The sequence below is a fragment of the Yamadazyma tenuis genome, chromosome 7, assembly GCF_029203305.1.
Source record: "Yamadazyma tenuis chromosome 7, complete sequence".
Lineage (NCBI taxonomy): Eukaryota > Fungi > Ascomycota > Pichiomycetes > Serinales > Debaryomycetaceae > Yamadazyma > Yamadazyma tenuis.
The window spans coordinates 413752-439039 of NC_089467.1; the positions used below are offsets into that span (position 1 = coordinate 413752).

The window sequence follows — 25288 nt, forward strand, 5'->3', positions numbered from 1 at the left end:
GAGTCCAGGTGGATAGTTAATTGAATATGATCGGCGATGAGATTGACCATGCAACAACCAGGAAACAATAGCAGATCCCTGCAATGGGACATTTTCAGCTACATTCAATTGCTTGGTCATATTTATCAATCTACAATGATACTCAAATCTATAAACACCTCTCTCCCCTTCACAAAGTCTCCAATTCGTTGTCGTTATCGTGAATCCTACTTTCACCTTTCTCTATCAGCTCCTTCACAAGTCCATTCTCGTCGTCAAACTGTGAATCACGATGCACATCGACCTCATTTCTAATATGGGCAACCTTCAAGCGGTTGGTCTTTCCAAACACAAAATATGGATGGAAGCCTGTAAACACCAAGCCACAAATAGCCACCATTGCCGCATCCAACACCATCAAGTACACCTCATGGGAAATCAAGTATCCACTCCATCCCTGGGCCAACTCCACCACTCTGTAAATACACCGCACGTATATAGCAAGGGTTCCAATGGTGATGGCCAAGGGATAGAAATTGACGAGTGGCCGGGCACGAAGGTCAGCAAATTTCGGATTGTATGAACCATCCATATGAGTAATTTTGAGTTGGTTGGCAACTCGGGTATTGAACAACAAGCGGAAGAAACTCAAAGGAGTTCGGGTTGGCAGGCCCTCAGGCTTGAAGAATATCCGTAAGAGAAAGTCGAACCACAAAATCAAAAACACTGACATTGAAAACACTTGGAACACAATTCCTGCAATCATGATGTTTGTTCCTAAGGAAGTGTCTTTGTTTTCGGACGACTCGGCCGATGCAATACCTCCTCCAATGGCCTGGATCACCAAGGAGGTGACATCAAAGCTGATGAATATGTAGGTGTACCAAAGTGGCTTGAGCAACGAATACTTCCGGCCATAGGTCGCCACCAATTGACCGAACGTAAAGTATATTCCAGCCATGATAAATGCAGGGGATATTGTCAAACTCACAAACTCAAGGAGGAAATAGTTGATTTCGGTGGCATCAACAAATGCAAGAATTCTTCCTATAAATCCAATAAATTCGAGGGTGTACCCGCAAAAAAATGACACATTAAACCACTGGTACCGAGAAACAGAAAACATTGACGTATAGTACAACCACAACAACCCAAATAATGTCAAGTATATGATATTGGCAGCCCGATTGAGACGAAAGTCAAAAAAACTATACTCCCAAAAGAGACCTTCAAGGTCGACGGAGCTGGCAAAAATCGCTTTTGTAGCTGCTGCTTTAACTGAAGATTCCGTGGCAGTAGCAATGGCATTTTCAGCTGATATAATTGCCAAAGACGCTTCTGCTCCCCGAATCACTCTTGAGAGCGATACGAGATCTCCAACATCGGTGGCGGTTTCTATCAGTTTCGCAGCTTCCAGAAGAGTGGCAAGAAGGCCGCTAGTGTAGGATGCGTCCACACTCCGAGTGGAGATAGTGGAAGGCCATGGGGTCGTAGTCCAAGATGTGAGCTGTATAGACATCTTATGCAGCACTATGAAAGGTTGTTCGTATTCGCACTGTTTGCACCTGCGAAAAAGCAGCGAAACCAGCTCGTCTTATAGGCATCCCCATGGCCGCAGCCGCTTTCGAGACAAAATGGGAGAAAATCTTAAGAAAAGTTCCATCTGATTATATTTGAGGCTCAAACGGATAGACTTTGTGTTATTCCCGACCTACGATACTCCAGGAAATTGGTGATGGTGTATATGGGCCATACCTTTGTGGTATGGCCCATACCACAAAGGTATATCCCATAGACTTTGAGTAGGGTTTTTCTAGGCCACGAGGTACAACACGTAAGTTTTCCAGGATCTCGGCGGAGATTAGCTGAATATGAGGCGATTATGTAAGCGAAGTTAAGCAATTCCAGGCTCGCAACGTTGCTCTCATACAGCTTCGGAGGTGGTATGTTTACGATATAATTTATTATGCAATATGGACGTGTAACTAGTATACAATGTTGGTTTGGAAATCAGCCGCTTCTGGCTCCTGCTCGTACTCGACTTCGATTCTAGGCCTTTTTCTGGTTTTAGAATCACCGGTGGTAGGTCTCTTTTTGGCTTCTGGCTTGGATTCTTCTTCTTCTTCTTCACTATCACTCTCACTGTCTTCACTTGAATCATCCAACCACCTTTCCAAGTCCTCCATGTCGACCAACTCATCATCTCCATCATCTTCAACGTATTCGATTTCTCCCACGTCACTTTCATCTTCTAGTTCATCCTCATCTCCACTGATCAAGTCGATTTCATCATCATCTTCATCGATGTCTTCTTGCTGATTGTCCATCTTGCTCAAAATCCGCTTCCAGATCTTGTCGTCGACATTCAAAGGCTTGTCGCCGTATGCTCCACTCTTCAATCTTTCCAACAATTCTTGTTCGATGGCCTTTTCAATTTTGGCAGCACTCAAGGCCTTTCTTTCTCTCTTTTCTTCTCTTCTCCGGACCTTATGCTTGACACCCACGTAATGTCTTTCATCTTCTCTCATGGCCATCCGCCTTTCGGTGATGGCTACTTGGGTCAATCGGGTTAATCTTTGTTTACACTTGTGTATCAAAAATTTCTGCCAGTACTGTAATCTTCCATCGATTTGCTCCAATGCTTTGCTGTAGTTCTTGGACAACTTGATACGTTCCCACATCTTTGAAGGCAAATGGGCTCTTTCGGCTGTCTTCATATATAGATATAATCTTCCTTCGATATTCTTAACGGTAGCGTACCTGGCATTAGCCAACGGACATGATTGTCGGGAACATAAACCGGTTACGTTGTACTCATTACGACAGAAATTCTGGTTCTTGTCGGTTTTGATCTTGAATGCACAGAATTGGTGGTTTATCACCTGCCAAATAACTTCGTCAGACATGTGTGTAAAGATGTGGTCTTTCAAATTAAATTTTTTTTTATTGAGATGAGAAGAGCCATGAAGCGACTGAGCCGCATGCAGGCTCGATTTCTGCTAATTACTTTTAGTGTGGATGCGATTGGGCTATTTTGCCTTTTTGAAGCTCTCTTTCAAGTTGGGGGCTATAGAAGTGGTAGGTTCGTGTTGGGATGCATAGAGCTTAGTACCTGATTTTTTCAAACATTTTATTCGATTTTCTAGAGATAAATATGTTCTGTTGATTTTTGCAACTTTCACGAATTTGACATAGCCATGGAAAGAAGATAGGATGGATTCTTCGATAATAGTCCTAATGAATCTCACCAACCAAAGTTACTACTATATAAGTTTTATTTTGGGACACTCAGGATTTGTTATCTATTCCCACTAATTCGTGTCTTACGTTTATTCTAGTCTATTAATTTGCCCGGAATCGTACCGGTTTATTAGGCACTGGAGGCTTGATCTTAGCAACCCTAGGCCCTATTATGGGAATGCTACTATTTATCTGGTTGGCGAATCTGGAGAACGAAATCAACAAAACAATCACCTGGTAGGGGTCTTTTCTGTCGAATAAGTCGACTGTTTGAAAGATCTCGTCGTGGGGAACTCCAATCATTTCACAAGTCTTTAGGAAAAACGAAATGTTTTCCATTTGCACAAACGGCATCTTGCTGTTCTTAACTTTCTTGCACGGATTCCCTGGAATCTGTAGCAAATTGCCCAACTGACACAATAATATCCCGTCTTTGAGTATACTAATCAAGTCAAGGTTCAACGACTTATACTGGTCAATATCCGATTGGGGAATAGCCAACAAACTGAACAACCACAGTTTCACCTCGGCTTCACTTCTGTGATACTTGCTCATCCGGGAATCGGTCAAGTCCAGATCAAATGTACTGTACACGGTCTTGTTAGAATTGAACATGATCCTTCTCCAAAGCTACCAAAAATTTACAAATGCGCATCAGTTTTTATTTTAGAACAAGTTGGGACAATAACTAAATTAGTTATGCAAAGTCTTTTCGTAAGAGTGCAATCCATGGACACCACCTTCCAATTGAGCAGAAGCAGTTCTGAATTCGAATCTAACTTCCCCTTCGTAAACTTTTTCTCTTAACTCACCAATGGATTGAATACCAATGTCTTGTAAAGAGTGTTGTAATCCATTGTACAAGTAAGGAATGAACTTGGAAATAGATCCCTTATCAACCACAGAACCAGAGACACCTTGAGCAACCAAAACCTTGTCGGCTTCGGAGAAGTAACGAGAAGTCGAAGCATTGGCATTGGAAGAAGTTTGTTGCATAGCAGCAATAGATCCCATACCTCTGTAAGACTTCAATCTCTTTCCATCCCTGTAGAAGTATTCCCCAGGAGTTTCGGAGGTACCAGCTAACAAACCTCCCATCATAACACATGAAGCACCCAAAGCCAAAGCCTTGGAAATGTGACCAATGTTTCCAATACCACCATCAGCAATAGTTGGAATACCAAATTTGTTGGCGAATTCACTGACAGCATAAACAGCAGTACCTTGAGGTCTACCACAAGCCATAACTTCTTGGGTGATACAAATAGAACCAGAACCCATACCAATCTTCAAGGCATCGGCACCAGCTTCAATCAACAAAGCGGCTTGTTCTCTGGTAACAACATTACCAGCAACAACTTGTAATTCAGGGTAAGTTTCCTTGATGTACTTCAACATCTCAATTTGGAAAAGAGAAGAACCGTTGGAAGAGTCAATAACGACAACATCGACACCAGCATCAACCAACTTGGCCAATCTTTCTCTGTCGGCTTGAAGAGTACCAATAGAAGCACCACACAACAATTGCTTGGAGTGGTAAGATTTAGAAGCCAATGGGTAAGACTGGTTTTTTTGCAAATCGGTCAAAGAGATCAAAGATACAAAGTTACCTTCTTCATCAACAATTGGCAACTTACCCTTCTTAGACTTTCTCAACAAAGCATTACCTTCGTCCAACTTAATACCCTTCTTTCCTGTGATCAAGTCAGCAGCCTTGGTCATAACTTCCTTGACAGTAGACTTGTCATCATCGTGGAATTGTACATCTCTGGAGGTAATAATACCAACCAATTTTCCACCAACTTGACCATTTTCTAGAGATTCTGTTAGTAAATTGTTTTGCTGAAAACCTTGTTTGAGTTTTTTATGGATCAGAGAATTAGTTTGTCCCCAACATCGTTTGATGTATAATCGGTAGAACGAAAGTTAATAAATTTAGGATAATCATCAGGAAATCTTTCAAGCTCAAACTCAAACGGCAACAAAGGGTTTTACATACCAGTAACTGGGAAAGTGGTGAATCCCAAAACTTCCTTCAACTTCTTGACTTCTCCAACCGTAACTTCTGGAGCAATAACCACTGGATCGTTGATGAAACCGTTTTCGTACTTCTTGACCTTCTTGACCATTTCAGCTTGATCATCAGCAGTACAGTTGTGATGAAGAATACCAATACCACCCAACAATGACATATGAATAGCCATTTGTTCTTCAGTGACGGTATCCATAGGAGCAGACAAAAGTGGGGATTTCAAGGAGATCTTCTTGGTCAATTTGGTTTCCAAGTTAACGTTGGAAGCTGGGAAGTCAATCAACCTTGGCAAAATCAAAAAATCATTGTAAGTCAAACCACCAAAATTGGCAGAGTCAATCAAAGATTTGATGTCCAAGCCATCTTTTGATTTGTAATCCTTCAAATATTCAGTAGCTTTGCTTGCGTCCAACACGGTCATTTTTTTGTTTAGGATAGTTAAAGAGGTTACGATTTCTACTTTATGATATAAAATCAGGGCAACCTTTGCCAGAAAAGAAAAAAGAGAACCTCAATTTCTGGGATGTGCCTCTGTATTTATACATCATCGCGGACTGATTGAGATGATGCGGGTTTTGTGTCACTTGAAAATTTTTCATCCTATGGTATCTACACCATGCTTATCGGCGCATACTTGCTACAGTTACCATCGGCCTCCAAAGGGTCTCCGTGGCTAAGTCTACAAGATCGGGTGGATTTTCACCCCCGTTGGCACATATAGAGTGAGTAAAATGACGTTTTAGGATAAATGCCAGCCTGTTCCGTCGGAGACTCCGAGTTTAGGGCCATATCGTCAAAACAGGCCCGAAGCTTCAGCTGTCCCACAAACAATCTGGGGGTGAACTAAGGATTGGAACATATAGATACATCCGTATAGAGTTGAAATTTTTGTATTCAGGATCGGTATGGATGTTAGTATGATATGCATCGAAATATCAGTGTAGCGGTTCTTGAGTAATTCTTCATTAGACATCAAGACCATCGGGAACATGTCCCAACGGCTAGCAAGGATCATCATATATCAGATACATACTGGTGACACAATAATAGGATAATGCAAAAAAAAGAGTGGTGAGTGGTGAAAAATTTGTGAAGTAGTTCCATTTTTCTAAACAGTTTGTGAGAAATGCTCATATATAATATCCTCATTAGAACTATTGACCAGCAACCTTTTCACCATTTCTTGAGGTGAAGTTATCCAGACCCTTTTGCTGTTTCAACTTTGACACGTACTCTTCGATTTTGTTCCAACCGTCTTTTCTAGCGGCTTCTCTAACTCTTTGTTCTTCCAAAGATTGGTGGTAAAGCATAGTACAGTGGTCGTACAAAATGACATTGTGGTCCATAAACACTTTCAAAGCACCAAACACAAGCTGATGGATACTACGATTCCAGTTGGTGGTGGCAGAGTTATGGGGGGGTAATCCGCTGTTATAATCAAGATCATGATGGGCATTACTGAATGAATCATAGTATTCATCATCAGTCATATCATTCATACCATTGATACCGTCATTGTTGATGTTCAATCCCGGGTCAATCAAGTTTCTGTTGGCATCGGTGACAGCTCCAGGATTTTCTGCAAGTTTTTGTTTCATAACTCCATTGCTGACACTAGGTTGAGTAGCATTGGTTAATTCGTAGAGGGATGCAAAGATAATAGGCAATATCACTTCTGCATTCTCGGTTATCAACGTTAAAAAGTACTCATTGGACCAGAACATCAACACTTTTTCACTGACTTGGAAATGTGATGATGAAATACACTTTGAGAGTTGAGCAAACAAGGGAATTTGAATCTTCAAAAACTCGCTGGGTTCCATTACTTCAAATATGTCTTCAATTTCATTCAAGAACATCACTTCTTTTTGAGAGTTGATCTTGGGCCAGAACCTAAGTAATGACATTATCACGTCTTCGGTGAGGAGGGGGTCTTTCTCCAAAAACTGAACAATACAGTATGCCAATTGTGGATGATACATCGACAAGCTCTTAACTTTATGTAGTGGCATCAATACCCGGATCAAAAAGATCTTATGCTCATCCTTCAAAGGTAATGCAAATCCATTGATAATGGAGCCCAAAATTTCCAATAATTCTCCAATTCCGTTGAATCTCTCAGTTTCATACACAAATTGAAGAAACACATTGTTAATGGACTTTCTGATGAAACTTCTTAAACTTAAGAATTTGCCATAAATTCTATGCAAAGTGGTTTTCAAGCAATCTCTTTCCCTTGAATCTTCACTATCAAATAATTCCAACAACTTCAAGATGAAATCATGGTCGATATAGTGTTTGGCGATTTGGTGAGCAAAATCAGGACTTTCAATGAATCGCAAAAAGAACTCATAGATAGCTTGCATGTGTGGCCAGCTTAATTCATCCACCAGTTCATCTTCATCAGGATCATATAAATCTCCCACAGGATTCGCAGGAGGAGGAATGGGTCTAAACAAATTGGTTTTATACATGTTTATGACATGCTTATACATTTCCTCGGTGTAAGTAAACCTGTTTGACAGGATGAATTGAATTAACTCCTGTAAGGTAGCTCTTTTGATTTCCTTGCCTCTAATATCGTAGGTTGGATCACTAAAGTCAAATAATACGTTACACTGGTCAATTTTTCGAATGAACAATGGAATTTGTTCCTCAGGGAGTACTTCATTGAAGCTAGGCAATTTGACGATTTCTTCATGGTCGGTTGGTTCGAATCTGGAAGATGAGTGTCTCTTAGGAGCCATGATCAAGTCAATGTCAAACGACTCTCTATTGGGGGAAAGTATGTTTGGATTCAAGTTGTAACCATGATGACCATGGGCTTGTTGAGAATGGCTAGCAATGTGAACACCGGTTTTGAAAGAATCCAACGGAGAACCGTCTTCCTCCAAGTCATCAGAGTGGACGGGTCTGTTGTTGATTTCATCAAAATGAGGCTCCATTTCCACGTCATTACTGATAACAATACTTGGTGAGTTTGTGTTTGAAGTAGGAGGAGACTGGTTCAAAGTTGGGGTCGAAACCTGTTTGGGCAGTAGCATGGATGGCGAGTCAGGGTTGGACTGATTGAAAGTCGAGCTCGACGAAGCACTGTTATTGGATTTGATGGACGAATTGCTATTGGTCCTGGAAGGACTTGGAGAATTGGAGTGGTTGGGTGACGACAAGGAACCATTTGCTGGTTTAGATGAAGGAGCTTGGGAGGTTGATTTTTTCAAGTCCTTAGGGTCTTTTTCCTTCTTCTCCTTTTTATTGGAGGATTTCGAGCCTCTGGAAAGTCTGTTCTTGAAGCCTTTCATCATTTTCAGTAGGGAGAGGCAATAAATTTGATATCGACAAAGAGGACTAGAGCCAATAAACGCGGTCTAGACTAGCGACAGTTGAAAGGACAAACTCGGTAAAGGGATTGTTTGGATGGCTTGAAACCTGATTCAAGTTTTGCAGATGGATTATCAACTGATTGAAGGTGAAACAAGAAAAAAAGGTCGACAGACAAACTGGTGCAGCCGAAGAAATCAATTGAATTGAGATTGGAGGGCAGTACCGGGCACTTTGAAAGGATGGGTTTCGTGTGTACTTCGAAAGAATAGGAAGCCACGGGGATAAATTGAAAGAAGTGATGGGTTGGTTCCTTGGTAGGTTAGTGTTGTTGAAAATGGAAATGATTGAGGTTTTTGAGTGATTGATAAAGGCACGCCAGAAACATTCACTGTTTTGGGGACTGGGGCGCACGACGTGTAAGGCATCTGCATCAGACTGCCTTTAGGGTGCACTACCGCCTTAACCCCGTCAGGGCCTTAGAGGCTACTCTTAGAGGCTTTTGCATGCAAAGTGGTAAACTGTCTATAGAAAATTATATGTACCTAAACTATTATCTATCGATTATACCATGACTTCTTCTTCACTCACGTGTAAAAGGTGCAGTTTCTGGTCGTTTAATACGTAACTCAAGTAGCAGTTCCACACAATGCTAATCAAGTTTACCGACAATAATCGTAGTTGGACAGGTACCAAATAAAAGTTGAGAGTCTGAAAAGCAGGCCACACCAACCAGTTGGTCTTTAATGTGGGCAACCAGTGCTCACGTAGCTTGGCAGAAATGTCATTGACAGGATCGGGCGACCTCTCCAAAACCGTCATTGCTGAATAATACATGGGGATGGCTATTAATGGAGCAAAGCCAAGTTGATCCACCCCCACCCGAAGGAGGGTGTTGACGCGGTTGTGGGTTTTGTCCGACCACAGAAGTGATTTGGGCACCGTCAACCGGTTCAATAGCTTGTACCATTTGTCACCTAGTGGTGCAAATAATATTCCTCCGTAGGCGATGGCACGAAGAGTTCTGGGATAGTCGTATTTTTTATTGTTTTGGGAGAAAAGTCGCTGGGCAAGAAAGTCTCCCGAGCCAAAGAGGATCCCGGTGGTGACCATGTTGGTGACCAATGGTCTCTTGAGTAGGAGCTGGTTGTATTTGGTGTAGTAGCTCATTGATAGAATCGCATCGACAGGCGCGCAATCAACTTCATCTCCCACCGTGCATCTACCAGGTCCTCTTTACCAGGTCTCGTCTACCAGCCCTTCCTGTATTTATAATGGTTGCATACCATGGATCCAACTGGACCCTTTCTATTAATCTATCAATGCTATCTGCCCTATGAAAAATTCGTTGCACTATCATCCAATTCCTGGATCTCCTCCAAGATCTTGCTTTTAAAATGGGTCTTCAGATTATGCACCAGACTCAAGAAACAGTTCCACCCTATGGAGCAGAAATTGGCTGCCACCGTCCTTAAATGTACCGGCACAAACGTGAGGTTGACCACCTGAAAAGCAGGCCACACCGTCCAGCAGGTGGTCAAAACGTTCCACCAATTACGCTGGAGCTTCTCATATGCCACCTCAAGCGGATGCTCCTGTAACGTCAACACCGTCAACACCACATTGTACATGGGGATCCATACGAGTCCCGGTACAAAGAGTTGATCCACCACAAGCCGATAAGAGATATCGAAAAAGTTGATTTTGCGGCTTGACCAGGTGCTTCTGGAGGCGGCAGGGACAAACGGATTCACCATGCGAGGCAACGTCTTAATGTACCAGAAGACTGACGCTGGGCCAAAGAAAAACGTTCCGTAGCACCAACACCTCAATGTGCGGTGGTAATCGTAGGCGGGTACGGTTCCATCTTCATTTTGGTGAGGGAAAAAGTGCTGGGCCAATCCGTCACCAAATCCAAAGAGGATCCCGGTTGTTGCCATGTTGGTACGATACGGGTATCGCTTCAAAAGGTTATTATATTTGTGGAACATGCTACGGAGGTGCTTACTTATGAGATAGACTGCGAAAATTTTTAGTACCACAGGACGAAGGGAGAGGTGAGAATGGCATCCGGTCACGTGAGTGCCGACACCGATGAGGGATGAAGTGACACTGATGGGGGGCATGGTTGGCCTACTTCCATGCAGTCCTTAGAGGTGGATCGGTAAGGGTTCCCGTTTCAGACCGGTTGCTAGTTCCAGTTGTCGAGATAGGGCAATTTCAAAATGGCTGGCTGGCTGAGAAGGATGGATAAAAACATGTAAAACCCCGGGCCCGATTAGGAATTTAATCAGATTATTAGGTGCATCCCGCACCACTTTCAGGTGAGAACCTGTAAAGTCTCGGGAAAATAGGAGTCGACCCATATAATCAATAATTAATATCGTGTAGATATACATATAAATTTACCAATTATTTATTCAATAATACATTAATCAAATCAATTAGTCTTACCATCAGTCCCCCACCCAAAACCTTAAAATGAGGGTGGCTTTTTAAGTACGATTGCTGGTAGCACTAAAGCGCCCCAAGCCCGTATCGTCCAAACTCGCAGCAAATGGGAGGGCTAACCTGTAAAACTTCTGCGCGCGCCTAATCTGCTAACCTCCCTCGAGGCACCTTCCACCTCCTTGAAATTTCATAATTTCCATTTTCCCATCCCACCTTTTTCTAAGTTCCTCTATAAACCACCAGACAAATCGTCGATTGATCATTGTACAATGCACAGAACTTACTCTTTAAGATCCCAAAGGGCTCCAACCGCTGCTCAATTGCAAAGCCCTCCACCTCCACCTTCGTCTACCAAGTCCAAGTTTTTTGGTAAGGGCTCTATCTCCCACAGTTTCAGAAAGAGTGCTGCTGGTGCTTTGGGCCCCGAATTGGCTAGAAAGTTGGCTCAATTGATCAAGATGGAAAAGAACTTGATGAGATCCATTGAAATCACCGCCAGCGAAAGAAAGGAAGTTGCTAAGCAATTGTCCTTGTGGGGTGAGGCCAACGACGACGATATCAGTGATATTACCGACAAATTGGGAGTTTTGATTTTTGAAATCGGGGAATTGGAAGACCAATTCATCGACAGATACGATCAATACAGAATCACCTTGAAGTCGGTCAGAGATATCGAAGGGTCAGTTCAACCATCTAGAGAAAGAAAGCAAAAAATCACCGACCAAATCGCCTACTTGAAGTACAAGGACCCTCAAAGTCCAAAGATCAATGTGTTGGAACAAGAATTGGTCAGAGCCGAAGCTGAATCTTTGGTTGCTGAAGCCCAATTATCCAACATTACCAGAGAAAAGTTGAAGACTGCTTTCAACTACCAATTCGACTCCATTAGAGAACACGCCGAAAAAATCGCTTTGATTGCTGGTTACGGTAAGGCCTTGTTGGAATTATTGGATGAAAGTCCCGTGACTCCTGGTGAAACCAGACCTGCCTACGACGGTTACGAAGCCTCCAAGCAAATCATCATTGATGCTGAAAATGCTTTAGCTTCGTGGACTTTCGACTCGGCCGTCGTCAGACCAACCTTGTCATTGGCTGCTCACGACGAAGAGTACGAAGATATCGATGAGTTGGCTGAAGACGCTGAAAACATGAAGGTTGCCGAACAAGAGTTTTCTTCTTAGAGGTTGACTTAGTATTGGTTTAACTGCTAATCTATATTATATTGTTTTATTGTCCTGAAAAATGTTTAGTTCACCTTTGAATTGTTTTATTACTTTGTGAATACACAGATAAAGTATTTTTTGATGGTCAGGGGTTATGGCATCAGATTCCTGAAACGGTAGGGATGCCTCAAGTCTGATGCTGGAGCGCTAGAAATGATTTTGTAAAATCGTGTCCGAAGTCGATTTTTGGGTCATCAGTGCCTGCAATTAGGTTGTGTAACGAACTGCGGTTAAGCGTGGGTAAGTAACAACATCACGTATCTGCACCCCTCCACTTAACATTGACAGGGCCTTGTGGTCCTTGTTCATGGGTTGGGGCCGTGGATAGAAATATGCAAGCTGTTAGCAGCCATTTCAGGTGGCACATTTGTGGTTTGTTTATTTACAATTTCACCCAGTGCGCACTACACCAACACAAAACAATATAAACTTGATTTGCTCTAAAATATTTTTCACCTCAATAGGCTAACGATAACTAGATTGGGACGCTTAAGCACACTGGCCTCTTGCATACACGTTTGTTCGTTTCTCCATCTACCCTCACTCCTCATCACCTTTTTCACATTCTTCCATCCAGCTGCCTGAAGGTTTTTCTCCAACCCGAGCTGCGAACAAAAACCATCTTGTTTTGTTTTGATTTTGATTTTGATAAAATCGATTCTTCTTGAACTACATTGATTCAGACAGGTTTCATTGATCTTATTTATTTCCCTTCCATTCGTTCCTCCATCTTGTATACTTGTTCTGCTGGGCTTCTGCTACAGATTTTCAACTCGTCAATCTTTGATTTTCCCCATTCCCATTATCCATCCTTGATCTGAACTTGCTATCGTGAATGTCAAATAACTTCCTCCACTCGTCTCCCGCGGGAAAGGACACCCCCACCACCAACACCGTTAAAGACCAGAATATCGATCCGGCACTCTATCCGGGTTCTCCAGATGGCGATCGAAGGAAAAGCAGATTATCTACTCAGATGTCTCCTGCAAACTTCACTGGATGGACCCCTTTGATCTCGAAGACTCTCAACAATGAACAGCTCTTGAACTACAACTCCACGCCATCATCGAAGTTCCTCAATAACATCTTGTTAAACTCGGCTAACCATAACTCCATTTTACCCCAGAATGATATCGACTACTCCAATGGATTGAACTTGACCCCGTTCTTGAACCACAACATCAACTTGTTGGCCTCCAACCAGTTTGCGACCATGAGCAGTGGCTCCAACGGCAACACCGCGTCCTTCACACCTTTCCATGATAAAACCTTACATTTGAGTGACTTTTTCATGGAGTCTCCCATCAAAGATTTGGGAACCATCACACCCTCCAAGTTCAAGTTGGGCTCTGACATAAAGCTTTCGCAGAACCTCTTACAGGACCCAAAGAGTGCTAGGAAACGGTCAATTAATGAATTGGATGTGGTTGCAAACAGGCCACCGCATAAATTGTCAATAACTGTAAAAGCCAACGACTTGACGGATGAGGAGCCTGATGAGGACGATAATGATAAGGAGAATGCCGACTCGAAGTTCCAGTACAAAAAGTCAAAGGTGATGCTGAACTTACAAACTCCTTCTAAAGTGGTTGTGTTGGGGGATAGAGCCAACCGTAAAGTTGCCGATAAAACCCCGTCAAGACAAAGACAAAGACCAAAGGAATTCACCACCCCGGCCAAACCCACCGGCAACTCCTCGCCTTCCACTGTTATTTTGTCTAGTGGAGCCAAAGCTGCATCAAATGAACAGTCTCGTAAGTTTGTTCCTAATAGTCCTACACCCATGGCCAACAAAGGATCTAAGTTCACCGTAAAGGTGGACGATATCCCAGATGTTCCACCCAAACCGGTTATGGGTGTGTTCTCAGATGCTAAACTGATGTCAAGTAAGACTAGAAGGTCAAACAGTCATAAGTCTGACGATAATTCCTCTTCAAAGACCTCCTCCATATCCAGATTCGGTACCAATATTCAAGTGAACAACTTGAGGTTCAAAACATCTAATAAGGCTCAGATGCAAGCGGGAATGAACAAATTCCAGATTCTGTTGGGAGATGGAGCAGGATCCAAACGAGGTAGAAAGGGCAGAAAGGCCAAAGAAAAGAAGAGCAGCAAGAAGGAAGTGACAGTGGAAACTCAAGCTCACGCCAACGGTAGGCTTACCCAAACCCAGGGCAAATCGAATTCTCACCCGCAACAGCAACAGTCTTCTCATGAAAACACCTCAGTCACCAAAGACTCAAGTTTAATGTCTGGGAGTAATAACTCCATGAACCTCAGCAATTTGAACGTATCTCAAGGGACTGAGCATACTTCGTTTGATTTTGGAGCCTTGTCTTCAACTCCCAATGGAAAGTTCTTCCTTGATAAGATGTTTGAGAAACCATCTCCACAGTCACAACAGCTTTTAAACCAAGTCCTCATGGGTCAACAGTATAACCAACAACCTTCTCAGGCCAGCGGTCAAAGCAATATGCCTCCTCCCAAGTTCAGCCATCCCGCTCCAGTTGGAGGAATCCAAACCCAAAATAGCCAAGTAATGATGATGATGAGCACTCCCAATCACCCCAGTATCTACAGTCCTCATGAAACGACTGGAGACCACCACCGCCACCACAACCACAATAACGACCACGATAACGACAATGATGAAGCCAATATTTCCCTTTCTGCTTTTGCATATAATTTCGATAGAAAGGATTCTTCTCCCAAGTTTTCTAGTCGTTAGATGATACCCTTGTTATGAACAATCAGATTTCAGTTGAACATGAATGAACAATATATTTAATAGTTTTATACCAATACACATATATAATACCGTTGCGGTCGTGTGGTTTTATTTACAGGGTTGTTTATACGTTTGGAGGAAGCAAGAGTGCTCCGATGGTCTTAGGTCTTTCTGTGCTTAATAGATCAAAAATCTGGGCTGAATGAGAAGAATCTCCTACTTCCAACTGGATACCTAAACTTGACAAGTACTTCCTGTTATCGGGGCTTAACATTCGAGACTTCTTCCCGAGTCCTACCACCAAGATCTCGGGTTTGGGGTTAATTTTTTCGAATACTTTAAGTATATCATTACTGAACTCCACCAAGAATCCGTTTATGATCTTGAAACCTTCTTTAGATAGATTGACTTCATAAGTCTCAGTTTCCACAAGTAAAGCCCCAATTATGTCACCATTCGTATCTGGTGACGAGATGAACAAGTTGTTTGAGAGGTGGAACCCATTTGGTTTAACTGATTCGATATAATTGATGGGCTTTGTGGAAAACATCAAAATATCATTTTTCTTGAACAAGTCAGCCGGATTTGCTGAAGTTTCAGATTTTCCAGATGGTGCACCAATCTGCTGATTGGGATTAGCTATCTTACCACCGCCAAAAAGATCTGTCCTTGGTATCGACCGGGAAAACCGTCTAGTAAACCCTCTGCTTATTCCTGGTTTAAACATGATGCACAAGAAACTTTCGCGCTTTGCCAGTTCCTTTATTATCTGACACACTCACTATGTCAACCCAGTCCGGAATCACCGCTTCTCCAGATCTTTTGGATGCCTTCCAATCTCTGCAACACGATGTGTTAGTTGTGAAGGTGTCGGAGGACAGCACAAAATTGGTTCAAGATGTCAATTGTCCCCAGATTACTGGTGAACTACCACAAGTGTTCCCCCAATTGAACCAGTACATCTCGAGTATCCATCCACATCCAGTATATATTTTGCTAGCGCTTGAAGACGAGGAATACGCATTCATAAGCTTCATCCCAGATATCGCCCATATCCGGGATAAGATGCTTTATGCCTCTACCAAGAACACTTTGTTGCAGGAACTCGGAGGCGGAAAGATAAAGAGGGATCACCTTTTTGCGTGGAGTGAGCTTAGTGAGTTGAGCTTTGAGCACTTTGACAGCTCCAGACCTACCCACGCTTTGAATAATGAAGATGTGTTGACAAGCGAAGAAAAATACACCAAGGAGATTAACGCGTTACAAGATCTAACGTTATCGAGTGGTCGCAAATTAGCATCAATGGATAATGCCAGTACCCAATTGTTGTTCAGAATCGATTCCGATTTAGAAAATGCTTTTGCCTCATTGGCCACCAGTGACTTAATTGTTTTCAGCGTGGTACTTTCCTCTGAGCACTTTAAGCTTATTTCCAAAAGAGCCAATATTGAGTTGGGTTCTTTGGTTAGCACTTTAGAGGCCTCTAACGATTCTTCTAATCCGGCTCCCCAGTTTGCAGTCTACAGTTACTCACCAGGGAAGTCGGTGTTGATTTACACTTGTCCTTCGGGGTCAAAGGTTAAGGACAGAATGATTTATGCTTCCAACAAGCAAGGATTGATCAACCATTTAAAGAGTTTGTTCAAGGACCATGGCTTGGAGTTGGACAAAGTGTTGGACATTGGAGATCCCGAGGAGCTAGAAATAGGCGAGTTGAAGCCATCGGAAGAAGTACCTTCAAGCACCAGCAAATCTGGCTTGAGGTTCAACAAGCCCAAAGGACCACGCCGTAGATGAGTATAGAGTCGACAAAATCATTAAATGTATATTTCAAAGTGTGTTTGTACCATGAAGGTGCAATCACCTGGAGTACTCGTTAATTTCGTTATTAATATAGTCTTGGACTAGGGTTTGTAGATTTCGTTCGTCATCACCAAATAATGAGTCCATTACTTGGTTGTCTGTTTGGGCCATGGAAGTAATTCGGCCATATATTTTTCTTGATGCAGACCTGTTGATCTTGATATAATCATCTTCGCTTCTGATGAGCTTAACTTCATTATTGGTGTTCTTTTTATAAAGGGGTCTTAAACGGTCTCGGATAAACTTCTGGATTCTGGATTTCTGATCGTATGAGAGGACTGGTGCTTTAACCAGCAGAGAGTCTTCATCTCCTGAAGTCACAGGACTAAAGTTTGATGAGGACGGGCTTCCTCCCGAGGGAGATCCTGAGTATGACGACGAATATTCCACAACTGGTTCTCTAGAAGCAGTATGAAAGCTGGAATTATGAGGTGGTGAAGACGTCTTGATCTGGTTCATGAGACTGGAGATGCGAGAGCTCCCTGGCCCAAGGGGTCTTTCGGGGTGCGTATCACCAGAAGTCTGGGGCAAAGTCTCTGGCAAAGTCCGCTTTTTCCTTCGTCTCCGAGTAGGCGTGTTATTATTCTGCATAGAATCCAACACCGCAGGTGTATTCCCATCCTTGGCCTGGTCAAATAACTCCCAGGACTTGAGTTCTTCGGGGGTGAGAGATTGCAACTGCCGTATTTCTCTGCGGGCTATCAGACCTCCGTTCACCACTGGAGGTGAGTAGTGGACCAGCTGGGAGTCGAAAAGGTCGTCTTCGGTGTCCATAAAATCATCATTGTTGGTATACGTTTCGGTATCATCAATGTCTCTATCGTCATCGTAGAAACCTGTTGGTTCAGGGATGGGCTGTCGCCTTCTTGAAGAAGTGTTGATAATATGCCGAATGACGCCATTGGCAGAAACTCTTCGTCTCGACACCGGCTGTCGTCTTCGATACAACGCCGGACTCACCACCATCTCCTGGCGACAGTCACAGATGGGACAATACCATCCACTGTCATAGTCAGAGTGGCTTAAACAGGTTTGATGAAACTTGGAGTTGCAGGCCTGACACGTGACCATGTTTCTGGTCAATGAGGTTCGGTAGTCGGAGCTGGAGCAGATGGAGCACACGCCGTGGCGTTGGGTGTCCAAAGGTTGTAGTTCTTCGTTTGTGGATGGAATGATCTGGTTGGCAGGGATGATGTATTCGGAAGGAATATCATTGATAGCGTCGTTTGCAAGTAGCTTATCTTGAACATGCACGGTTTCGATGATGTGGGGGCTGTTGGAAACCTTGATATCGATGTCATTAAAAAGGTTACGACAAGTAGGACACGAGTTGGAGTTGTTAGACCACTGAACAATACATGTGTCGTGGTAGTAGTGACGACAATCCCTCACGACTCCCAAGCGGGATGTGGGGATTAGAAGCTCGAGGCATATTGTACATTCTTCATGAGGATCCGGATCACTCATTTTTGGGTAGGTTGTAGTGCTGGATGATATAGGTGGTTGAGTTTATTATAAAATGCGCGACAATTTGTGATTTTTGCAGTTGTTTGAAGAGAGATGTCCCGCCATCAATATGATTTGGTGCAGTGTATGAAACAAATGGGTGCTCAAGTGGGCAAAGTATGTGGTAATTGTGAAGGCAGATGTCCGATCTGTGATTCGTACGTGAAGCCAACGGTTGAGGTGCGGATTTGCCAGGAGTGTTCCCAGGGCCATCTCAGAGATCGATGTATCCTCTGTGGACATCGATTTACGGAAGAGGATCTGGGGGTCGAAGCGTTCTATTGCTTGGAGTGTGTGAGGTTGGAGAAGCACCGAGAGGGGTGTCCTCGGATTCTCAATATGGGTAGTTCTAAGAGTTCGATGATCATGGATAAGAAGAAGGTTGGACCGGGGCTAGAGAGGTTGACAGGTTAGGGTGGAAGTTAGGCTGACATTAAGAAGGCCATTGCATGAATTATCAAATAGCCATTGCATGAACAAGTAGGCATTGCATGAATTATCATAGCCATTGTCATATCAACAGGCCATTGACATTTGTATACCATGACATGAATTAAATAAATGTATCTATATCGTTATGTAATACAGTTCGTATCGTTCGTATCGGGATCAGTCCCGTTTGGTCACCACATCTACGCTGAGGTCCACCACGCCCTTTATACCCTCCTTCCATCGACTGTTGAGATAGTCATTGACAGGCTTAAAGTCGGCCTGCCTCTTTTTCCTGACAGAGTTGACCTCGTGTTCCTGGCGCCGCTTCTTTTCCAACACCGACTCGAGCTGGTGGTGGAGCCGGCTTACTTCCTCGGCGTGCTGGGCATTGACCTGAGCCATCTGACCCGCGTTCTGAAGCACCAGGTTCAAATTATCGGTTTCATTCAACGCATAGTAGAGACTCTCGTAGTACCGGGCATTTCCATTATCGTACTCCACGTCGTACCGCACCACGTCGATGCCGTCGGAGAAAATATGGTCTGGTTCTTCCTGATCGTGCTCCTGTTCGTATCTCTCAATCTCTTTCAATGCCACCGATGAGGGACTAGCGGTTTCGGGGAAAGGCACCACCATGTCGACCAACGGGTGGTGGTGGGTGGGGTGGAGCAGCGACAGGCCACGCAGTCGAAGCGATTCTTGATGGGCTAATTCCTGGAATATGAGGGATTCGACATTTTGCTGTTCTTCACCGGTGATGGCCACATCGATATCTAAAAAGGGTTAGTAAATGAAAAGAGTGATTATGAACAGACAACAAGAACACATACATGGTAGGTGGTCCAACAGCTGGTGGGTTATCATCGGCTGGGGATATAGAAAAAAATTATAGAACCGGGAAATATGGAGATGTGACTCCTGGGGAATATCGCCCTGTGCGCAGATGACAAGAAAAATCGGCAGATCTCTAACTTACGAGAAATGAAAAAACAAACGAGGATGAGAAATCTCCGACAGCTAAAATATTATATTAGATAGCTAACTGGTAAATATACATTTAACAACGATTACTTGTTCAAGACTTCGGCGTCGTATCTTTGCTTGAACCAGGCAATGCTATCTTCCTTGTTGGTTTGGTGGTGGTTACCAATGGTGGATCTAGCTCTCTTTCTTCTGGTGATTCTTGCACCAGCTCTGCCCAACACAACGTAAAAGTCCATACCGTAGATACCGATACCTGGGTCATACTTGATACCCAAGTCGATGTGTTCATCAACACCGAAACCAAAGTTACCGGTGGCAGAAAAGTTTCTTTCTCTCAATTGGTATTCCTTGACCTTCAAACCTCTTTCCAAGATTTCTTCGGCCTTTGGGCCTCTGATGGTGACATGGACAGAGATCTTTTCGTTTCTTCTGATACCAAAGGTTCTGACGGTATATCTGGCCTTGGATTGAACTGGGGTTTGACCGGACAATTGTTCCAACACCTTGGAGGCTCTGGTCAATCTGTCACCGGATTCACCGACACAGATGTTCAACACTAACTTTTCGATGCGCATGTCACGCATTGGGTTTTGGGTTTTAGCAGACTATGGTTGTTAGTATTGAGGTGGTGCAGATGTATACTAGTGTATACGGGAGGGGCAGAGAAGACTGTTGTTGTGCCTGTTGGTGAGATGCTGTGTGCTTATGATGTGTGCTTATGATGTGCGCTTATGATGTGTGCTTATGATGTGTGCTGTGTGCTTGTGCTGTGTGCTTATGCTGTGTGCTTATGCTGGGTTGAGGATATCTCATATGAATCCTTAGGCTGCACATTGAAAAGGAAGGCAAGATCACGACTCGACTAGACCACAAGGCCATGACCTAACCGTCTTCTGCTCTGACTCCAACACTGACTATCGTTCTTACATACCATCTTGATATTATATTCTGTTAATGAAAAATTTTAAAAGATTTTTCAGTGCTAAAGCGAGCGCTACACTCACCTGCACAGGGCCCAAAAAACCACCCGCGTGTATTCACCAGATGCCCTGGGGGTGAGGCGTGACAGGTGTCGCGACACTAGGTCTCCAGCCCTACAGGTCGTCCCTCATACTTTAACATTAGCATTAGATAGATAGGTGTATATAAAAACTAGGCAGCCACGTTATTGAAAGATTGTTCCTTTTCTTTGACTTCCCAGAACAACTCTCCCACGTCGAAGTTGCCGTGGTATTTCCATCCGTTGATGTCGATATGGTATAAGTTAACCGATCCTCCAGAATAAGCATCTCTATGAGCAGCAGCTAAAATCGATCTCTTACCCAAATATAATGCTTCTTCCTCAGGCATGTCCCATTTATACTCAGAATCCAACACTCCGTACGCAAAGGTCTGTCCAGACCCCACACAGAACATGTCTCCTTTCAATCTGGTTCCATCCGAATCAACATAAAAGAGCGCAGGACCTTCCTTTTGGGTGTATCCACAAATCATGGTCCCCATAGACAACCCCATTCCCTTGTAGTTGTACACCAAGTTTCCCAAAAGCTTGGAAGCAGCAGCCACGGAGATTCTTTCCTTTTCTCTTAACTCATGCAATCTACATTGAGTACCCAACCAGGTCTCCCAGTATTGACAATCAGCAGCACCGCCAGCCATGGTCCCCAACAAAAATGGGTTGATTCTGATGACTTTGTGGACAGTTTGGGACGCAGTGAAGTTTCCTTGTGAAGCTCTCGAGTCAACGGCAATGACAATTCCTCCCTTGTATCTGAACGCCAACGTGGTGGTACCATGGGCGAGTTTAATTTTACAGTCGGGGTTGGCCGCATCGTCGGTGTGGGCTCTCAAGAACGCCGTGGGCTGTGAGATGGGCGGCAATTGCATCGTAGGGGCAAGCTCGAGCGTGGCAGGACCTGACCCGTAGGTGCCATTGATTTCTTCCAACACGCCATTACGGTTGGCATTGGTGAATTGGGTGGCAATCGAGTTCATGAGCGGTGTAGTCGATCTTGATGATATACGTTGAAGATGTGAGGGTTCAACGATACAGTGGCAGTCGACGCGTGTGTATTAACGTGGATACAACTGAGTGAACTGTTCTGACTATAAACTTGCCACTCAAAGATAAAGTGCGAGTGCGAGCGCGAGGGAGATCGAGGCCGTGCGTGCTCCTACCACCTTCCTGTGGTTGCAAAAAAAAGTGTACATTATAATTTACATTATTATAGGCGGGGAGACTTCGAAGGCAGTCCGTTAGCACCGGCTTCATCTTCAAGTCCACGCTTAGGCCTGGTAGCCTTTTCTGGGGATTTGTCATCCTTTTCACCCGGCTTTGCACCATATCCAGGCCGGGTGGGTTTGTTGGACATAAACTGTGGTGGCTTGGATAATCCCCCTGGTTTGGTATACGTTTGGGGACGAGACAAAACAGGGCTGGTTCCAGATAACGGTCTGGTCAACGGTTCTGGCAGTTTTCCATTGAGAGAAAATACCGGTGGTTTTCCCAACGAAGCAGCCACTACAGGCTTATCTTTATCATCGTCTGCTTCAACCGACGTTTCTTTATTGGCTAGCCGGTCGGCTTCTTTGTAGATTTCGCTGGTGGATGCAACTGCAAGCTCAGCAGCAGCAGGCTTGGGGCTGGAAAGCTGAGATGGTCCTGGAGTGGCACCCCTGCTGTTGGACCGAGATGACAAGAGTCCTTGCTTTTCCTTGATAGATTTGGTCAAGGCAATATCCAAGATTTTACTCACTTGCTGAGGAGCTCTCTCCACCAAGAAACTCAAGGCGTTGTTTCCCACCCCTGCCTTGGACCCAATGACATTCACCTGTGCGATCGTAGTTGCCAATGCCTTGGTTATGATTTCGGTGGTGGTGGCGGTGTTGTACGATAGTTTCCGAGCCTTATAAAGGGTGAAAAGCTCCTTCTGTAAGTAGGTGAGTGACTTTTTTGTGTCTTGGTTCATCAGGGTGGATGTCGAAGTTTTCGCAGCCGTCGCATTTGCAGCTAGTTCTGGAGACGTGGGAGAAGAAGCACCAACAGCGGGAGGAGACTGCGAATACTGCGATCGGTTGGCTGCCAACTGGGCCTTGATGGTGGGAGAACCCCCTAAATCAGGGGATTTGGATTCTCCCGCTTGTGGTTTGAAGTACATCGGGGTCTTGGAACTGGCACCATCACGTCTGATTTCACTGGCAATCTCGGCAATGGTTTTGGGTTTCTGTCCGCTCTGGTTGTTCTTGTGATGGAGCTGGGCAATGAGTTGAGATTGGGACAAGAGATGGGCATGGGAGTTTAATGGTAAGCCATACGGAGAGTTAAAGTCCCTTCCAACGATGTTCTGCGATATTGACTGCTGCATTTCCAATCTTTGTTTCTGCTTCAACTCTTCGGCACGAATGGCAGCCTCTTTGGCTCTTTGAGCAGCGATTTCTTGTTGTTTCTTTCTCACTTTCTCTTTTTCTTGCACGAAGGACTCGTCAATATTCCATCTCTCTTCTTCCTCTTCTAGCTCGTCCTGATTGGCATCTGCTTGACCGGGTGACAGTTGGAGATGATTATCAATACTTTGGCTGGACTTGAAGAGCTTGTTTAATCTGACATTATGAAGTACCACTGACTGCCATCCATCAGGACAGTATTTGTAGTAAGGGTATATTTCCTTTACCCCCTCATAAATATCATTCAAGGTCAATCCTCTTTCATCGTTCTTGAATTTCAACACATTGATGATCATCACCGGGAATGCAAGCGTTGGCTTGGTTCTATAATGCTCAGGAATCTCGTTCATCGTGTATATGTTTTTAGTGGGTTTCTTGGGGGCCAACTCTTTTCTCTTCTTGGGGACTGTGGGAACCATTCCCACTTTGCCAATTATCTTGGGAATGTGAACCGGAGGATATGGATAGTTGGTACCGACAGTGATCTTGTCAATGATGATCTCTGGCAGGGCAGCAGGCTGTTTGGGTATGGTATGGATTGGAACCAAAAGTTCGGGAACTGGGGGTCTTGGTGGCATATAAACCTTGTTGAACAGTTGGTTCATAAGGTTTCCTTGTGCCAATTTGAGAGAATAGTCTCCAGGACCCTGTGCAACCAAATGAGTGGGAAATCCGGGCATTTGGGAGCCCATATTCATATTGGCAAGCCTCATGTCGATGGCTTGGTTCTTGTTCAAGGGTGCAGTTCTACCATAAACTCTGGACGCCGGAGGCTGTATAGAAGCGGGTTTGCCCATTCTTGGGGTAGCGAGTCTGCCCATTAGTGGACTGTTTCTTTGAAGATTAGAGTACTGGCCCAGGTTAGGGGAAGAAGATCTCTCTTTCAAAGCATTCTCTTGGTGATGGGCATTGATTAAAGGTGCCAAGTTGACGATTTCTTCGTCTATAACTGACAAGCTCATGTCTTCACGGCTTAATTCAGCTTCATCCAAATTCACTCCTTGATCCATGTTGTGCTGTTTGACGAGCTGATCCAATTCGTCTTCTTCACCTTCTTGGAAGCTGGAGAGCACTCCACTATCGATTTGTGCGTCTTCGTCATCATCATCGATAATGGCCGATTCGTTGTCGGGACCAGTACCAAGAATTGTTCTGATCTGTGCATCTACAAGTCCTGGATCTTGCTCGTCGAGATCATCAATATCATCGAGGGTTTTGACTCCAAGTTCTGATAAAATAGCATTCAATTCATCGTCGGTAGCAGAAGCTAATGACTTCCTCCGAGCTTCAGACAATCTTCTCGGTATACTTCGACTCTTCTTGCTAGTGACTTTCTTTTGCTCTTCGTTATTCGTGTTCTTATTAGTTCTAACCGGAGAATTGGAGTTCGAATTGGAATATAGTGAAGTTCTTAAGCTAATGGCATCACTGGGATCAAATGGTTTGGCTGACAATGACGCGTCCTTGGAGTGGCTAGCCTCAACAGAAGGTAGCACAAACAGGAATGTTATATCACCGATTTGGATCTTGGTACCGTCGACCAAGGGGATTGTCATGCCCTTTTCGATGAATAAATCATCCACAAAGGCTCCATTTCGACCTAAAATCGATAGTTCAAACCTCTGGGTTCCAAAGTTGTAGAATATTTTAGCATGTCGTCTGGAAACAGCCTTTTTAGACGACAAGTGTACATCCACAGAGTGCTGGGATCCGTTTAAAAGCTCATCATTGGACTTTCTTCCTAGTATAACCTGCAAAGTTTGGACAAAAAAAGTATAATTATCAAAGTCCAAGCGGGCATAGGCCGAGATCTTGGACAAATCCTTGTCCTCTGCCAGACTATTATGACCCAATGCAGCTTCTGAAGTTATAGATGCGGTTGACATATGCGATGGCTCTTTCTTGATGGCGATAACTTTGTTGGAACCCAAGTCAAAGCTTATTTTAGGATTGATTTCTGAAGTTATATGTGTCTTAATGTGTTCGGAACCATTAGAAGTCTGAAGGTTACCTGCTAGAGGAACATTGGGGTTACTCAAGTCTTTATCTATCATCTCATCTCCTACTGAAGCACTCATTTTTCCA

At 43.9% G+C, this 25288-nt stretch overlaps 16 protein-coding genes across 16 annotated transcripts; 3 read left to right on the plus strand and 13 right to left on the minus strand. All coding sequences in view use genetic code 12, as the record gives it.

Annotated features, from left to right (window-relative positions):
* Nucleotides 1-169: 169 nt before the first annotated feature.
* Nucleotides 170-1498, minus strand: RSB1_3 (phospholipid-translocating ATPase rsb1; the record flags this gene model as incomplete). The annotated part of the gene is made up of 1 exon (XM_006685387.2): nt 170-1498. The coding sequence occupies one exon, from the start codon at nt 1496-1498 to the stop codon at nt 170-172; it is 1329 nt and encodes a 442-aa protein (XP_006685450.1).
* A 466-nt stretch (nt 1499-1964) lies between these two features.
* mak16 lies at nt 1965-2885 on the minus strand (the record flags this gene model as incomplete). The annotated part of the gene is made up of 1 exon (XM_066158410.1): nt 1965-2885. One exon carries the CDS (start codon nt 2883-2885, stop codon nt 1965-1967), a length of 921 nt encoding a protein of 306 aa, XP_066014507.1.
* A 436-nt stretch (nt 2886-3321) lies between these two features.
* On the minus strand, nt 3322-3834 carry SCP1 (calponin; the record flags this gene model as incomplete). The annotated part of the gene is made up of 1 exon (XM_006685388.2): nt 3322-3834. One exon carries the CDS (start codon nt 3832-3834, stop codon nt 3322-3324), a length of 513 nt encoding a protein of 170 aa, XP_006685451.1.
* A 78-nt stretch (nt 3835-3912) lies between these two features.
* Nucleotides 3913-5672, minus strand: IMD1 (inosine-5'-monophosphate dehydrogenase; the record flags this gene model as incomplete). The annotated part of the gene is made up of 2 exons (XM_006685951.1): nt 3913-5033; nt 5219-5672. 2 exons carry the CDS (start codon nt 5670-5672, stop codon nt 3913-3915), a joined length of 1575 nt encoding a protein of 524 aa, XP_006686014.1.
* A 733-nt stretch (nt 5673-6405) lies between these two features.
* On the minus strand, nt 6406-8556 carry RTS1 (serine/threonine-protein phosphatase 2A 56 kDa regulatory subunit delta isoform; the record flags this gene model as incomplete). The annotated part of the gene is made up of 1 exon (XM_066158411.1): nt 6406-8556. One exon carries the CDS (start codon nt 8554-8556, stop codon nt 6406-6408), a length of 2151 nt encoding a protein of 716 aa, XP_066014508.1.
* A 580-nt stretch (nt 8557-9136) lies between these two features.
* SYM1_1 (Protein required for ethanol metabolism) lies at nt 9137-9742 on the minus strand (the record flags this gene model as incomplete). Its single annotated transcript, XM_006685390.2, has 1 exon — nt 9137-9742. The coding sequence occupies one exon, from the start codon at nt 9740-9742 to the stop codon at nt 9137-9139; it is 606 nt and encodes a 201-aa protein (XP_006685453.1).
* A 164-nt stretch (nt 9743-9906) lies between these two features.
* SYM1_2 (Protein required for ethanol metabolism) lies at nt 9907-10512 on the minus strand (the record flags this gene model as incomplete). The annotated part of the gene is made up of 1 exon (XM_006685823.2): nt 9907-10512. The coding sequence occupies one exon, from the start codon at nt 10510-10512 to the stop codon at nt 9907-9909; it is 606 nt and encodes a 201-aa protein (XP_006685886.2).
* A 780-nt stretch (nt 10513-11292) lies between these two features.
* PIL1 (Eisosome core component) lies at nt 11293-12204 on the plus strand (the record flags this gene model as incomplete). The annotated part of the gene is made up of 1 exon (XM_006685391.2): nt 11293-12204. The coding sequence occupies one exon, from the start codon at nt 11293-11295 to the stop codon at nt 12202-12204; it is 912 nt and encodes a 303-aa protein (XP_006685454.1).
* Nucleotides 12205-13081: 877 nt separating this feature from the next.
* PSN45_004985 (uncharacterized protein) lies at nt 13082-14974 on the plus strand (the record flags this gene model as incomplete). The annotated part of the gene is made up of 1 exon (XM_066158412.1): nt 13082-14974. The coding sequence occupies one exon, from the start codon at nt 13082-13084 to the stop codon at nt 14972-14974; it is 1893 nt and encodes a 630-aa protein (XP_066014509.1).
* Nucleotides 14975-15098: 124 nt separating this feature from the next.
* PSN45_004986 (uncharacterized protein) lies at nt 15099-15701 on the minus strand (the record flags this gene model as incomplete). Its single annotated transcript, XM_006685727.1, has 1 exon — nt 15099-15701. One exon carries the CDS (start codon nt 15699-15701, stop codon nt 15099-15101), a length of 603 nt encoding a protein of 200 aa, XP_006685790.1.
* A 56-nt stretch (nt 15702-15757) lies between these two features.
* TWF1 (Twinfilin-1) lies at nt 15758-16771 on the plus strand (the record flags this gene model as incomplete). The annotated part of the gene is made up of 1 exon (XM_006685825.2): nt 15758-16771. The coding sequence occupies one exon, from the start codon at nt 15758-15760 to the stop codon at nt 16769-16771; it is 1014 nt and encodes a 337-aa protein (XP_006685888.2).
* Nucleotides 16772-16834: 63 nt separating this feature from the next.
* On the minus strand, nt 16835-18304 carry PSN45_004988 (uncharacterized protein; the record flags this gene model as incomplete). Its single annotated transcript, XM_006685392.2, has 1 exon — nt 16835-18304. One exon carries the CDS (start codon nt 18302-18304, stop codon nt 16835-16837), a length of 1470 nt encoding a protein of 489 aa, XP_006685455.1.
* A 648-nt stretch (nt 18305-18952) lies between these two features.
* Nucleotides 18953-19639, minus strand: PSN45_004989 (uncharacterized protein; the record flags this gene model as incomplete). The annotated part of the gene is made up of 2 exons (XM_006685393.2): nt 18953-19548; nt 19606-19639. The coding sequence occupies 2 exons, from the start codon at nt 19637-19639 to the stop codon at nt 18953-18955; spliced, it is 630 nt and encodes a 209-aa protein (XP_006685456.1).
* Nucleotides 19640-19842: 203 nt separating this feature from the next.
* On the minus strand, nt 19843-20693 carry RPL11 (60S ribosomal protein uL5; the record flags this gene model as incomplete). Its single annotated transcript, XM_006685396.2, has 2 exons — nt 19843-20364; nt 20691-20693. The coding sequence occupies 2 exons, from the start codon at nt 20691-20693 to the stop codon at nt 19843-19845; spliced, it is 525 nt and encodes a 174-aa protein (XP_006685459.1).
* A 218-nt stretch (nt 20694-20911) lies between these two features.
* Nucleotides 20912-21754, minus strand: PRE2 (Proteasome subunit beta type-5; the record flags this gene model as incomplete). The annotated part of the gene is made up of 1 exon (XM_006685397.2): nt 20912-21754. The coding sequence occupies one exon, from the start codon at nt 21752-21754 to the stop codon at nt 20912-20914; it is 843 nt and encodes a 280-aa protein (XP_006685460.1).
* Nucleotides 21755-21984: 230 nt separating this feature from the next.
* On the minus strand, nt 21985-25281 carry FHL1 (Pre-rRNA-processing protein fhl1; the record flags this gene model as incomplete). Its single annotated transcript, XM_006685398.2, has 1 exon — nt 21985-25281. One exon carries the CDS (start codon nt 25279-25281, stop codon nt 21985-21987), a length of 3297 nt encoding a protein of 1098 aa, XP_006685461.1.
* Between the last annotated feature and the right edge of the window lie 7 nt (nt 25282-25288).